This window comes from Hyperolius riggenbachi, chromosome 4 (assembly GCF_040937935.1).
Source record: "Hyperolius riggenbachi isolate aHypRig1 chromosome 4, aHypRig1.pri, whole genome shotgun sequence".
Lineage (NCBI taxonomy): Eukaryota > Metazoa > Chordata > Amphibia > Anura > Hyperoliidae > Hyperolius > Hyperolius riggenbachi.
This window is the reverse complement of record NC_090649.1, coordinates 191,348,889-191,364,061: the sequence shown is the minus strand read 5'-3', so window position 1 is coordinate 191,364,061 and position 15,173 is coordinate 191,348,889. Positions and strand designations below refer to the sequence as shown.

General features: G+C 43.2%; 1 protein-coding gene across 3 annotated transcripts in view; it reads right to left on the bottom strand.

The window, feature by feature from the left end:
* The window catches only part of ATP13A3 (ATPase 13A3), a 176,932-nt gene that overhangs the window by 95,811 nt on the left and 65,948 nt on the right, over positions 1-15,173 (bottom strand). For all 3 annotated transcript variants that reach the window (XM_068281156.1, XM_068281159.1, XM_068281157.1), the window contains exons 2-6: positions 14,735-14,831; positions 12,988-13,161; positions 10,076-10,261; positions 7,693-7,763; positions 5,106-5,186 (exon numbers count right to left, since the gene is read on the bottom strand). In XM_068281156.1, the coding sequence (XP_068137257.1) occupies positions 5,106-5,186; positions 7,693-7,763; positions 10,076-10,261; positions 12,988-13,161; positions 14,735-14,779 (557 nt within the window). In that variant the 5' untranslated portion in view covers positions 14,780-14,831. The remainder of the gene's footprint in view (positions 1-5,105; positions 5,187-7,692; positions 7,764-10,075; positions 10,262-12,987; positions 13,162-14,734; positions 14,832-15,173) is intronic.

The window sequence follows — 15,173 nt, the reverse complement described above, 5'->3', positions numbered from 1 at the left end:
CGTGAAACGCAGATTGGAGCGCAGAAGAAGCCCGACCTGGCCACCGGAGACCACCGGGAGCCTGCGGAGCGGCGCCGAGGGCACCTCCTGCCTGCCACGGGCTGGAGGAAGCCCCAGGTAAGTGGATTTGGATTTTTATTTTTTTTTTGCCTGTGCCTGAGCCTTCCCTTTAACACAAACTGGATGTATATACTGTACATGTCCAGTTTGTGCCTCACTTGCTCAAACAGGACGTACAGTCACATCCTATCAACAGCGGGTGGTTGCGAGCTCCCACCACTCGTTCATGGCGGGGACCTACTCATAGGCGATTGGTGAACGGGAACATGCGTTCCCTGAACCAAAGTGCTTGTGTATAAATGAACATGACATCAGAAGCCATGAACATTCATTAAAATGAAAGTAAACAGTAGAGTAAAAAAAAGTGATCAAACACTTCCTGGTAACACAGGATAATGTGTAGGGCCATCTAGTGGCTACAAATTTAAATAAAAATACATTAAAAAATAAAAATGTCCTATAGTCATTACTTCAGAAAACGTAAGATTAGCATTTATATAATGATCTCAAGTAAGCAGTCATAAAAGATTGGGTTGAGCAATATTTGTGTATGAAATTCTGTATGACTAAAGTGGGACTAAAGCCTAGTACACACATTTAATTTTGATTGGTCAATCATTTGCCAATTTTATCACTTCTATGTAGTATGACAGCTTACCACACAATCTGTTCATAGTATTTAAAGCCTGTTGGTCCTCATGCTACATGCAGATGGTAAAATTGGTCAGTGATCGGCCAATGGAAATTAGATATGTGTATGCACATTTAGGGATACTAATAATTGAGTTGGTGCAAATTGTTACTTTTACGCAACTTAATGCAGCTTGGAAATGAACTAATCAAATGAAACAGCAGCCGATTTAGGTTGGTCCAATTCCGGACTACATAATTTTCACAAAATTAGCATAAAATGTGCAGTAACTTGAAATTATTAGCATATTACGCATTTCTAGGCGAGACATTAGACTTAAGTCCTTTTAGCCATACACACTCCTAGGAGTTCTGGTTCACCACGAGATTGATGGGCCATATGCAACTATAGCCATAGAGAGGTGTCAATTGTTCTATGTACGGAGCTATACAATATAGACTTTGTAAAAAAAAAAATATGAAATGGGGAGGGGACAGAGCTTAGGTATTTATTATGTGCGAGACACAAAAAAAACAAAAAAGTCAACCTTCAAATAATTATGTTCAGATATGCACTCAATACTTGGTCAGGAATCCTTTTGCAGAAATGACTGCTTCAATGCGGCGTGGCATGGAGGCAATCAGCCTGTGGCACTGCTCAGGTGTTATGGAGGCCCAGGGTGCTTCGATAGCGGCCTTAAGCTCATCCAGAGTGTTGGTTCTTGCGACTCTCAACTTTCTCTTCACAATATCCCAAAGATTCTCTATGGGGTTCAGGTCAGGAGAGTTGGCAGGCCAATTGAGCACAGTAATACCATGGTCAGTAAACCATTTACCAGTGGTTTTGGCACTGTGAGCAGGTGCCAGGTCATGCTGAAAAATGAAATCATCTTCATTAAGCTTTTCAGCAGATGGAAGCATGAAGTGTTCCAAAATCTCCTGATAGCTAGCTGCATTGACAAAACACAGTGGACCAACACCGGCAGGTGACATGGCACCCCAGACCATCACTGACTGCTGTGGGTACTTGACACTGGACTTCAGGCAATTTGGTATTTCCCTCTCCCCAGTCTTCCTCCAGACTATGGCACCCTGATTTCCGAATGACATGCAAAAGTCGCTTTCATCCGAAAAAAGTACTTTGGACCACTGAGCAACAGTTCAGTGCTGCTTCTCTGTAGCCCAGGTCGGGCGCTTCTGCCGCTGTTTATGGTTAAAAAGTGGCTTGACCTGGGGAATGCGGCACCTGTAGCCCATTTCCTCCACACGCCTGTACACGGTGGCTCTGGATGTTTCTACTCCAGACTCAGTCCACTGCTTCCGCAGGTCCCCCAAGGTCTGGAATCGGTCCTTCTCCACAAACTTCCTCAGGCTTTTTCCTTCCCACAGACTTCCCACTGAGGTGCCTTGATACAGCACTCTGGGAACAGCCTATTAGTTCAGAAATTTCTTTCTGTGTCTTACCCTCTTGCTTGAGGGTGTCAATGATGGCCTTCTGGACAGCAGTCAGGTCGGCAGTCTTACCCATGATTGCGGTTTTGAGTAATGAAACAGGCGGGAGTTTTTAAAAGCCTCAGGAATCTTTTGCAGGTGTTTAGGGTTAATTAGTTGATTCAGATGATTAGATTAATAGCTCGCTTAGAGAACCTTTTCATGATATGCTAATTTTTTGAGATAGGAATTGTGGGTTTTCATGAGCTGTATGCCAAAATCATCAATATTAAAACAATAAAAAGCTTGAACTACTTCAGTTGTGTGTAATGAATCTAAAATATATGAAAGTCTAATGTTTATCAGTACATTACAGAAAATAATGAACTTTATCACAATATGCTAATTTTTTCTAAAACATTTTTTAGAAGGACCTGTATATGGGGGCATGCTAAAGCAAACCTGAAGTGGATCTAACTTATAAAACAAAAGAATGATGGGTGCTTCTAGAATGCTTAGTAACTACTTTGCACCCTTTGCTGCTACCGATGTCCCTTCCGTTCCTAGTTTTACCACACTCAATCCTAACATAGGTGCTGTCCACTGGGAATTTGCAGCTCAATAGTGCACATGAACAATTCTTGTAACTGAGCAAGCGTGGTTTATGAACGCATACACACTCAGCGCATATTCAGTCATGGGCCCTTCTTGTCCCAAACCATGCAGAGGAAACAGATTTTTTTACAATGGGGGAATTGGGGATTTTTACACCTGGGGTTTGCTAGTTACGTAAAGAGAGAGAGACTTGTATTTTATGTTGGGGGATGACTACTAGTAAATTCAGCTATGCACTGCATCACTCAGGAAGCTCTGGTAGTGAAGCAGAGTTGAGCCGCTAAAGCCGATTATACAGTATGTAGAAATAAATGAAATGGACTAAGTATTAACCATTTCAGCCCCCTGATTTTCACTGTATGGACGTGAGGAATTTTCACAATTCAGCACTCCTCCCTTTTATTCCCCAATAACCATCACTTAAACAGGACTTACAGCACGTGTGGCTGGAAAGTGTAATGGTTAAGGGCTCTGCCTCTGACACAGGCGACCTGGGATCGAATTTCGTCTCTGCCTGTTCAGTAAGCCAGCACCTATTCAGTAGGAGACCTTAGACCTTAGGCAAGTCTCCCAAACACTGCTACTGCCTGTAGAGTGTCTCCTAGTGGCTGCAGCTCTGGCGCTTTAAGTCCGCCAGGAGAAAAGCACGATATAGATGTTAATTGTCTTGTCTATTTATTACAACGAAATGATCTAAACTTTGTTTTTTCCACCACCAATTAGGCTTTCTTTGGGTGGTACATTTTGCTAAGAATTCTTTTATTCTAAATGCATTTTAATGGGAATAATAAGAAAAAAAATAATTTCTCAGTTTTCGGCCATTAGAGTATTAAAATAAAACGTTCTACTGTGGATAAAAGCAACATTTTATTTGCCCACTTTTCCGGGTTATTGCAACGTTTAAATTATATCACTAGGACAATGTATGGTGACGATATTTTATTTGGAAATAAAAAGGTGCATTATTTCAGTTTTACATCCACCACTAATCACAAACCCAAAATACATATAAAAAAAAGGTATTCCCTTATGTATGTAGGTGTAATAACTATTTGGCCACAAAATGTCCTCAATAATGTACAATAAGTACGCTTATTAGGAAGTAATGCATAGCTGCGTTACTCAGAAGAGAGGCAGGCATCTCAATGTCAGCAATCACGGTGACCTAGAGGGGGAGATAAATGAATGGGAACAAAGCTCCCATTCACTAACCTAACAATCGGCAGAGGAAACAAGCGAACGGGAGGGAGTACAGCTGCACCAATTGAGTGATCACTGTTTTTCTAACAAAAACAGTGATCATTCTCGGCGGCCATGCATGGAGTGGCTCAGGGGACTTCTGTCACCCGCCACCAATCCCCCTAACGCCGGGACCATTGCAATCGCGGGGTTCCATCCGCACAATCGCGCGCGCGCACACCACCAAAGACTGCACAGACATGGGCCTCATGACCCTGCTGCTGCAGCACCTGCCGCGGACTTGAGGCTCAAAATGGGGAGCTGAAGTGGTTAAGGAAGGTACAAAAAAAAAAATAGACGGAAACTATCTCCAGAAGTCTACAACGAAATATATACGTTAGGCCTATATAAGCCACACAAAAAAAGTTACTAGGATAAAAGGTAACTATATCTACAAGCTATCAAAGGTGTTAGGAAAATGACCGATTACTGCCATATGATTTGGAGCTACCCAATGGTATCTAAGCTCTGCCAGCAAATGCTGGACACCCTCACCGACCTGTACTGTATATATATTTTTGAATGAGGAACCATTTACACACCATTGTGAACTTCCTACTCACTCAATGTGACAATGGATAACATTTGTAAATACCATCATTCCACTCCAAAAAGTGGTTTATAAGACTTAAAGGATACCTAAATAAGTTCACAAACGTGTGGGAGTCATGGCTGGACTTTCCAGTTACTATAGACTTAGAAGAGTCTTGAAGGGTATCAGAATCAGAAGGGCTTGCGATTTTGCCACTAAAAACTGGGCGCGATTTACAAAGCATTTTTCAGGGAATGCGATTTTGGACCTTGCATTCCCTGAATCAAATCACTCCAAAAGTGCAAAAAACTCAAATCGTGGCCGAAAATGCTCCAGTGGCCCTCCTCAAGGCTCAAGAACTAAGCCAACTCATTTCAAACTGAATTATAAAATTTCAAAGTGAAAGAGCTGTAAATGAAGTTGATTGATGTTATATGAGCTGAGTAACACATTAATAGCTAGATATATTAGCTATAAGTGGCTTTCTGCACTGTTCTAATACATGAAGTTGTAGCTTATGATAATTATGTTTCTGTTTTCCTTTACTTTAATTGCTAAACAAAGCAAGTAAAAACAAAAATAAAATCAAGTCGTATACCTGTAATCATGTTGTTCTTTGCTTAATCCCTTGCTGTGCTCACTGTGAATAGCAGAACAAGAAATCCCTTCATCCAGACCCCTATAACATTAGAAAACTGTTTTTAGACAAAGGTTAAGGCATACGTGGGAAAAAAAAGTCCCTAGAAGAAGCACAACTGTCCCAATCTGCCGCAGGTCACCGATGTATGCTTGTAGAAAGCATGGGGGTGGGTGGGGGGTGTGAATGAAAAGAGGACAATCAAAGGCTTTCACAACATTTTATCTAACAGGCAACTACTGCATCAAGCAGCACAACAGGACATAAAGCAGCATATTTGATCATCTGTTTGGACCTGCATACAATTGATATTGTATTGCTCTTTGGCAGAAGTCCAGCTTCAAAACAATCCATCAATGTATGTACACATACATTTTCCCAATCTACTGGACAGGCGCAGGCTGGCATTATACTACAACCACAGACATGACAAAAGCCAGAGAGGCAACTGACTCTTTAGTGTACTTGTGTCTTTATATTTTTTTCTTCACTACTGTGTGCTGCAGGAGAACAATGGATGGGGATTCAAATTTATGTAACGCCTCTACTGAAAATACTACAGGCAAATGGTAAACTTTATAATGTCAAATTAATTTGCAATGAACAGTTTTGTGCATTGCACATACGTGCTTATAGCTATAACACTATTGAAAGTACCTGGCTAGTTGGTTCCTATCGTTGCTTTTCCTGTTGAGTCTTGAGATTTTACATATTAGACCGGTCTGACTGCGGTCCAAGCTCAACCTTACCATCTCATGAGCCCCATGAATTAGTCATGGGAGAGCTGGGAGGGTGCACCAGCCCTCCCCTGTGAGGGAAGAGGTGATCATCTGACCACTACCGTCTCTATCTCTGTTGAAAGATTCACTTTTTTGCCGCTACCCGCCGTGCCGCGCAGCCCCCCCTCCCCGACCCCTTGCACAGCCTGGCCAATCAGTGCCAGGCAGCGCTGAGGGGTGGATCGGGACTCCCTCTGACTTCACGACGCCCATGACGTCGGTGACGTCACGACGTCCATGACATCACGCCGTCCATGACGTCGGTGACTTCATCCGGCGCCATCTCCATGGAGAACGGGGAAGCCCAGCAGGGAATCCCATTCTGAACAGGATTTCCTGCTTACTCTGATCGCCGAAGGCAATCGGAGTGGGCGGGGGGATGCCGCTGTGCAGCTGCTATCATGTAGCGAGCCCATGGCTCGCTACATGATTTAAAAAATAAAAAAAAATTTAAAAAGTGCTGCGCCCCCTCCTGGGCGATGTAATTGTATCGCCCAGGGCGTTAAAGGACTTCCGAGGCCAAAATGAAGAAAATTACACTATACCTTTTTATTAGCAGAATCCACGGAGGACGTCCTGCACGTTCCGCCGTCAATGCAGGCCTTTCCGTTCCCCCAGGGCATGGCCCGACCCCACCGAACGGGTCACATCGATTCCACCTTTAAGATGGCCGCCGCCTTGATCCGCGGCTGCGCAGTGCGCTTTGCCGCGAGTGCGACTGCGCAGCCTTTAGCCCACCTCCCGCCGCGTAGTGGGTCCCGGCATGCTCCCCAAGTGTACGTCGGGCATGCTCACATCACTGCGCAGTCGCACTTGCGGCAAAGCGTACTGCGCAGCCGCGGATCAAGGCGGCAGCCATCTTAGAGATGGAATCGATGCGACCCGTTCGGTGGAGTCGGGCCATGCCCTGGGGGAACGCAAAAGCCTGCATTGACGGCGGAACGGAGTGGGGGACGTCCTCCGTGGATTCTGCTAATAAAAAGGTATAGTGTAATTTTCTTCATTTTGGCCTCGGAAGTCCTTTAAAGAAAGCCTTGATTGTACTGAAAAAAAAAATTCTATATCACTAAGATGGCATAAGTAATTTAAAAAAAAGTTACAGCTGTATCAAAACACAGCTAAAGTGTCAAAAATGTCAGGAACCTTAAAGGTAACCTTCACTGAACGGGGGGTAAAGAGTTTCACTTACCTGGGGTTATTACCAGCCCCCTGCAGCAGTCCTGTGCCCTCGGCGCCGCTCTGGAATCCTCTGTTCCCCCGCTTTCACTTAGTTTCGTTTTTGACGACTCGCCAGTCACCGGCCGCCATGCGTATTATTGGACGCATTCACCAATGCAATTAGCGCTATTGCGGACCGCAACGAGTACAAATATACGCGTTGCCACATATCTACGCGTGCGGCGTATTTTTGTACGCGTTGCGGTCCGCAATAGCGCTAATTGCATTGGTGAATGTGTCCAATAATACGCATGGCGGCCGGCGACTGGTGAGTCGTCAAAAACGAAACTAAGTGACAGCGGGGGACCAGAGGATTCCAGAGCGGCGCCGAGGGCACAGGACTGCTGCAGGGGGTTGGTAATAGCCCCAGGTAAGTGAAACTCTTTACCCCCCGTTCAGTTAAGGTTCCCTTTAAGGGTAAAAACCATGGCATGCAAACCAGTTAAGAAGGGAAATGGGCAGTCTGCTAGTGTGGGGCTGGCAATCATCTGTAGCAATTATAATCTGTATAGCATTGATAACCTGCATAACCAGTCAAATTGGTCACTTACGCAAAGGAACTGAAAGTTTGGTGCAAATTGTTCCAGAAGTAAGTCACGCTGTGATGGACGAAATAGGGAACCTGCCAAACAGAGAGAGTTCACTTAGCTTTGCATAAAAACAGTCCAGACACAAGCAATGGAAACCACATTACATGAATCACTGGGGCACGTCACACTTACCAAATTATGTTATTTTTAGTAAAAAACACACTTTTGGCTACAAATCATTTCTGGTCATTCTGTGCACAGCCTAAGCAGAAAGAACCTCAATACCTGGGAATCGCAGAGGTCATGCCAGTGAGAAGCCATTAGATGCTGCAGGCTAAGCAAAGGGAGCTTACAGCTTGCAGACAGTGTGGTGTGACAAAAGCAGTAATGATACACCTCTGAAGCAGGACCGCATAACTTCACTGTAAATACAGCTGCGTTCCTGTACTGAACTGCAAATTAGCGTATATACTCTAATATAAGTCAACCTCGTGTATAAGTCGACTCCAATAATTGACCCTTTAAAGCTGGATGTTTTTTATTGACTCAAGTATAAGTATACCCAGCAAATTTAATGCCTGCACTTTGAGACCGGGAAGAATGAACCGCTGCACTTAGGGACCAATAGCAGTTACTGACTGCACTACATACATTATTGCAGCATAAGAAGGAGGAGAAAAGCACCGGCACTGCGGTCATTGCTAATAGTAATGACAGCAGTGCCGGCGCTTTTCTCCTACTTCTTATGCACAGATACCATATTTGCCTGAGCACGCTGGGATTTACACCTTCCATGCCCGCCGTGGTGACAGTGCCGCCTCCTTCCCCCTCCTCCCTCTTCCTCACAAGGATCTACTGCTGTGCCAGCGTCTCTACACTTATCTCTTTATGTTACCTTGAATACATTATTGCAGACATTAACCCTCCTGTCCCTTAAGTGCAGCCAGTAACACCTCCTGACCCACAAGTGCAGCAATTATTCACCCCCCTTCCAGTAGCCCAATATTTTTGCACTGCCCCTTTCCTTGTTAATTGTCGTGGCCAGGACTTTCATACTTGTGTTTTCTGGACATTTTCTTTATCAAGAAAGTGTCACTTGCTGCAAATGGGAATGTCACTAATAGTACAGACAACACCCAGTGTGTTCAGTGTTGCTCGTGACTCGTGTATAAGTCTACCCCTATACTTTTATTTAGAGAGTCAGACCTTAATTTCTAGACTTATAGTGGAGTATATACAGTATATATAGAAAGTGTTCAAAACATGCTTTGAAAATGTATCTTTATACAGCGCCAATACAATATCTAGTGCTGCGTGACGACAGATCTCTTTCACAAGTTTGTGAACAAACAGAAAAGCCATAGTTCTGCTTTACAGCATGATTTTTGGTAAAATGTCTTACTAGAAGACCTAGGTGTTATGACTGCAACATCACTGCAAGTCATAACACCTACTGCAATGAAGTAAACCGGTTTCTTGTTTTCCAATCCAGGCAAAGATCCAGCAATGAGTTTCTGGTCTAAGCTGACACTGCTCACTAAGGGTGCTTGACACCTCTAGTCACATGAAAAGTCGCTGAGCCAAGAACAACGGTGCGATCCACAATAGGCAGCCAAATCTGGTCTACGAGAGTTTCATAACAGTCAATAGTCAATGTGAAAGCTGCTGTTTATGCCTCATATCACACCGAGTTAAACATTTGTAAGTAGATTCTCTCATATCTAGACTCATACTGTACTCTGACCAGTTGAAACAAGTTACTTCTTCCCAACACCCTGATCAGGCTGACCAAAGACAGGGAGCTATATCCTAAAAGAGATTGCCACATTACCCAACAGTACTGCAGGTGTTGATAAACCTGCTATTCATCCAACTATAGCTGTGCACAGTTTGTTAAAGGTGGAGGTAAGAGGAGCACAAATGATACAGGTTGAGGTTCAGAAAAGCAGCAGTGATATAAATGTATACAAGGTGAGGTTGAAGTAGTAACTAGTGGAAGGGAACCAGGGAGGAAGGAACACTGAACACAACAGCATCCTCAGCAAAGGGACAGCTAGTTGTAAGAATGTGCATAACAGCAGTAAATGCAAGCTTTCTGTACCATGGCCATTTTATGGATACATATCTAGTGAAGCCCTTTGGTGATCTATGCGCCAGCCACACTGGAAACTTTCAAGAAGGCATGGTTTCAGCACTAGACTTCAGAATAGGAGGCAGATGCAAACATGACCTAGCGGCAAATCGTAAAATTAAATATATTCTCCAACTTTTATTTTTTAGTGAATGGACTACTGTGAAGCAGGAAAGAGGGAAATCTTTAGTGTTAAAAAAGAAACAAAATAAACACACCCAGCTGGACAGGGACTTTACACATGATGACCGCGTGGGTAAGAATATCTTTTACCTCGTATAATGGGGCTGCTGCATTAAACACTGAATGATCTTCACTGTGCTCAGTGGGACTGTCAGGGAGATGGCTTGCATGTCCATTGCTCACTTTGCTTGTTATAGATTCAGGACTTTGAAGAGGGTCAGTTCCGGGACAATGACGAATGCGTACTTTAGCACAAAACCACTGTTTGAATTCATCCTAGAACATAAAAAGACAAATAAAAATATATGAATATAGCAAGAAAGCTACCCAATATATTTTCTATCTTCACCAAAGACAGACAGTTGAAGTTAATATTTTGATTAATTCACAATGTTACTATTAGTAGAAGTCAGATTCCAACAGATGCATGTTTTTCAACAACAAGTGCCCAAAGAAAGTTATAAAAGGATCCTCAGGGTACCATAAAAATAAGTGCTTCTAGTCACCCATTTATAAATGAGACACACATTTGCTACTTGGTAATTATAACTTTTACAAGGTGTGGGATACCTGAATCCTGGGATTGATCTAAACTTGTTTGACATGTTAAAAACATGGTGTACTCCCAGGGCAATATGCACAGTATGAAATTCTGCAGACTAGGGGAAGGCTAGTGGCAGGTTGCTCAGTTTTCAGGAACAGTACACATTCAATCTTGATTGGCCAAATTCATTCTAGCCCCATCTACACGATACGATTCTTTGTGCGATTCGATTACGATTAGATTAAAACAATGGCAAATCAAATTGAATAACGATCGGACATGTCGGATTTAATCGGAACTTAAATAGACTCGTAATCGAATCGCACAAAGAATCGTATGGTGTAGATGGGGCTTTAGAGCTTACTTACACTATTTGACCAAAGGAAATAAATAAATAATTGTTGCCCCTCATAATACGTAGAAGTGGCAAAACTGGACAATCCAGATTGGATGTGTGTACTAGCCCCTTGCTATCAAGTCAGGGAAGATACGTAACCATCACCATGAAGTATCCGGCTACATGGAAGCTCTGGAGGGAAATTTGGGTAATGAGCTCTCACCTTGTAAAAAAAAAATAAAAAAAATACACATAAAAATATTTGACTTAGGTTTTCTCTCATAACCTCCCAAAACCCACAATTATGGTTTAAATGGCAGTATGTCAGCCACCTTCCCATGCCTCCCTGCTAAACTTCTACTCAGTTCTCAGCAGGAACACAGCACCTGGCACTATGAATGGAAGCATCCAGACTTCCTTTCATCACTGTGCCATGTGACTTGCCAGATGACATGGCCACAAGCGAAGAACAGAAGCGCACACAGGTGGGAGGGATGGACACTGGCTGGAGGTAGAACGCACAAGAGAGAAAAACAAGTGGGATCTTTGGCTACAGGTGTATAGCTGAATTGAGCTAAAGTTACACAAGCAATTTTCTTGGAGGAGTGTGAATACATGGCAGCAAACTGGTAGAGGAGCACTTTGGGGTTGCAGAAATATTAAACAGAGAGAAAGGACATTCTGGAGATCACACCGACCAACGGAAAACAGTCCGAGGTGCACATTAGTGGTGGAAGACAAACAGCAGCTATTGCTGGATCTTGAGAGATGCACTGAATAATGTATAGTTGTCTTGCAGCACTGACCAGTGTACAAACCTGCTGTCTGTGTACTGTGTGATGCATTGACAGGCATATAATTGCTATTCGGGTACATTGAGCTTGCATGGTTGCTGTCTGTGGTTATTCTGAGATGGATTAAGCAGTGTACAGTTGCAGTATGGTGAATGACGGGTGCAGTTATAGTGTTACTTCAAATAAGTCTGAGACTGTAAAAATAAATGATTAGATCCCTTCCTCACCTGAACTCATCGTAACACAGAAAAGTCCATACAAAATCCTTTCAGATTCAGATTTTTGGCAATGCAATTATGATTTCATGCATACAATGAATGGAAATCGCAATGTGTTTGCTTATGTTCATTGGCAATCATTGAGATTCACCAGAGAATGGCAGCACATGGATGGGGACATCAGCCAGGGCAGTCTACGCACTTCTAATGTCCCCACCGATCGCGTTGCATTGCGGTTCAGCAATGGCAGCGGAAAGCGTGTCATGTGGGTAAGGCGCCTACAGGTTTGTTTCTCATTACACAACAATATAAAAAAATTATATGTAAGTTTTGGTTTGAGATTGCTATTACATGAGGCTCACACTGGGAGTGCTTTGAGAAGCCCTGCTTTAGTGAATAAAAAGAGGCAACTAGTAGCAGAGTTTTAAATAAAATACGAAAGGATCTTCCCCTTATCAGGATGCAACGGAACCAGGGCCGGTTGTGCCTGAGGCAAACTTGTGAGAATGTGCCCCCCCCCCCCCCATTTGGAATGATCGCACAGCACCCGACAATTTACTCTGCTTCACTTCATGTTTTCAGTCAGCAAGGAAGCATATGCAACAACTTGAATCATGACATGCTGAAATTCAACACAACAACACACTGGCTGGGAGTCCGTGACAAACAAACTGCTCACACACAGCCAATCGGCCATTCCTCCTCAGTCAGGACAGCAGTGCTACCTCCTCCCTTCAGCTGTGCAAGTAAAATTAAACATTGCTGCTCTCCTGCGTCCCCCCTAACTCACAGTCAGACTTCTCACACAGCACAAGCAGCTGATTTTCCCCAATGATGACCTCTTCACCTCGCTCGCTCTCCTCTCACTCCAGAGCCTAGAACCGGCCTTGAAAGGAACTACACATTTTTATGAAATACATACATAGGAAAAAGAAAAGCCATGACTGTTGTATTGTTAAACACTACTGAATTTGCAGGTTGAAAAATAAACCCTGCAGTAAAAGCAGAGAATCAATCATGCAAAGTGCTGATAGCAATAATTGAGGTTTGTTATGTACACATAAGTAACTTCATCCAGTCCCAGCCAGGTTGGCCACTAACATACTTACAGTGGTTCTCAGCAGCACAACATTACAGTCTCTCAGAGATTTCCGAGTGCACGTTGCCTTCACACGCCACTTAGGCATCCAGTAGAGAAGCAGCAGCAGGAAGCCACCAGTGCACAGCACTCCTATCGCCACCAGAGCCAACTTCCACCGGCACAGACTGTATCCATAAATCTCCTACAATGAAATTAAGGCAGATCTGTAAAGCACTAGAGCAGAACAAAGCAGCATCAACAAGCCACACAAAGACAACCATGTTCAAAAGGAAACTTGTTAAAGATTAACTTGTTAGGAGCCCTGCATGCATTATTTCAAGCTGGATAATGCGTGCCAGGGCCACTAACAGCATAAGCCGTGTTGCTGCCTAATGCAGCTATGCAGAGCGGTGCAGGGAGCTTTTTTATATTTACCTGTTCCTGGCCCTGTACACTAAAGGTGGCCTGTGTGTAGTGCTTAATAAGACTGTAGACCACGTTTAGGTAACTGTGGACACAAGATCATAGTTTGCCAGTCCATATTAGGCTGACAATACTTTTATGGGCTCTATAACTGTGCCACAATAAGGTCACTTTTCTAAGCTTCTCCTTTCTGTGTGTCTGTTTACTACAGGAAGTCACATGACTGTTTGGAACAAGAAGGAGCATTGTCAGACATAAGTAGATACGATTGTGCTTTCAACTAGATGGACCTGGATTGGGGAAGACAAGTAGTAGTAGTAGTAAAACCAAGTAAAGGCCCAACTCCCATCATGAAATATAAGCATGCATATGGAAAGGAAGACAAATTCCACTGCAGGAATATGCAACACAGAAAAGCTGAAATGTATTTATTTTAAGCAAGCAACCACAACTTCCCATGCTTAGGCTGGTTGCGGATGTGAGGCGATATATGACAGAGTGGCGTCCGTGCACTTTTTTTTCCTCCTTCTCCCTTCAAAAAGGTGCGATTCAGCTTTAAAGCAAAATCTAGGAATGTGCAGACACTACTTCCCAATATGTATATAGATATATAAATGTACACAGTAAATTACAGATTAGCATGCTTCGATAAGAATATTTACTCTAAAGCTGCTCTCTCACTTGTATATCTGAGAACACACTAAAGGCTATTGTGCCGCTATAGGGAGGTCACCTTCCGATAAGCCAGGTACACAACAGGGTGGCAACCGCACCGTAACAGACAGAAAATGTCCTCACAAGTCAAATGAGGGCTACAGCAGATAAATAAAAAAACATTTTGACCATTTTCACAAGATAAAAAAAACAAAACAGTAACAGATTTTCATGAAAGAGTGTAAACTCCCGGCTTTCAGCCCCTTGTCCTTTTCTCTGCTGTAAAAGGAGGCAATTTAGAGAAGCAGTCAAGATACTAAAGACTCTGCTATTCAATTCCATTTTGATATTTCCTTTATTGCCTTACATATACAGTATGTAAATTCTTTTTCAAACCTTACCGAGCCACGTATGAATGAGAGTGGTGTATTTGGAGTTAAGCTCAGTTTATGGTTCAGTTTTAGGTGTAGGAAAATCAGTTTTGTCACTCTCTTGCTTCTTACATCTCTCAAAAAGAGCTAGCAGCGAGCTCTGTCAGAATTGTTCTGGTGAGTCATCCAACACCTATTCCTCAGCGATCAGCAATTATAAAACTCAATATATGCCATCTCACTCCCCCTGAGGCACCCCAACGTTTAAATAAAATGTCTCTGCTCTGTGCGGAGACACAACCAAGGGAAAAATACAGAACTGCTCACCATCTCATCTTCCTCGCCCTTGTTGATCTTCTCGTCTTTCTCCATTTTCTCTCAACTGTGCAGTACTTCCACCAATTTTCAAAATACCGGTCTAAAGCTGAAGCGGAAAAAAAAATACACAGTTAAAGAGGAACCGTACTGAAAATGTCATTAATACAATTCTTTTCTACAATATTACTTTAATTATTTAGGTTTGGTTCCCACTTAGAGCAGATGCAAAATGCACGTTCCACACAGTCTGTTCTGCATAGACTCGGCCTGCCGTGTTCCGAGCGCCAACGCTCCTTTCCGCCACGGCCAACTCCTTTACTCGGTCTTGAACCTCACATATCGGAAGTCGGCAGGAGCATGGGGCTCCCCACTGGATTACAATGGACCAATTCTCCCTAGCAACAGAGAGAAATCTATTGGAAGTCTGTTCCTAGTGTGTGACACACAT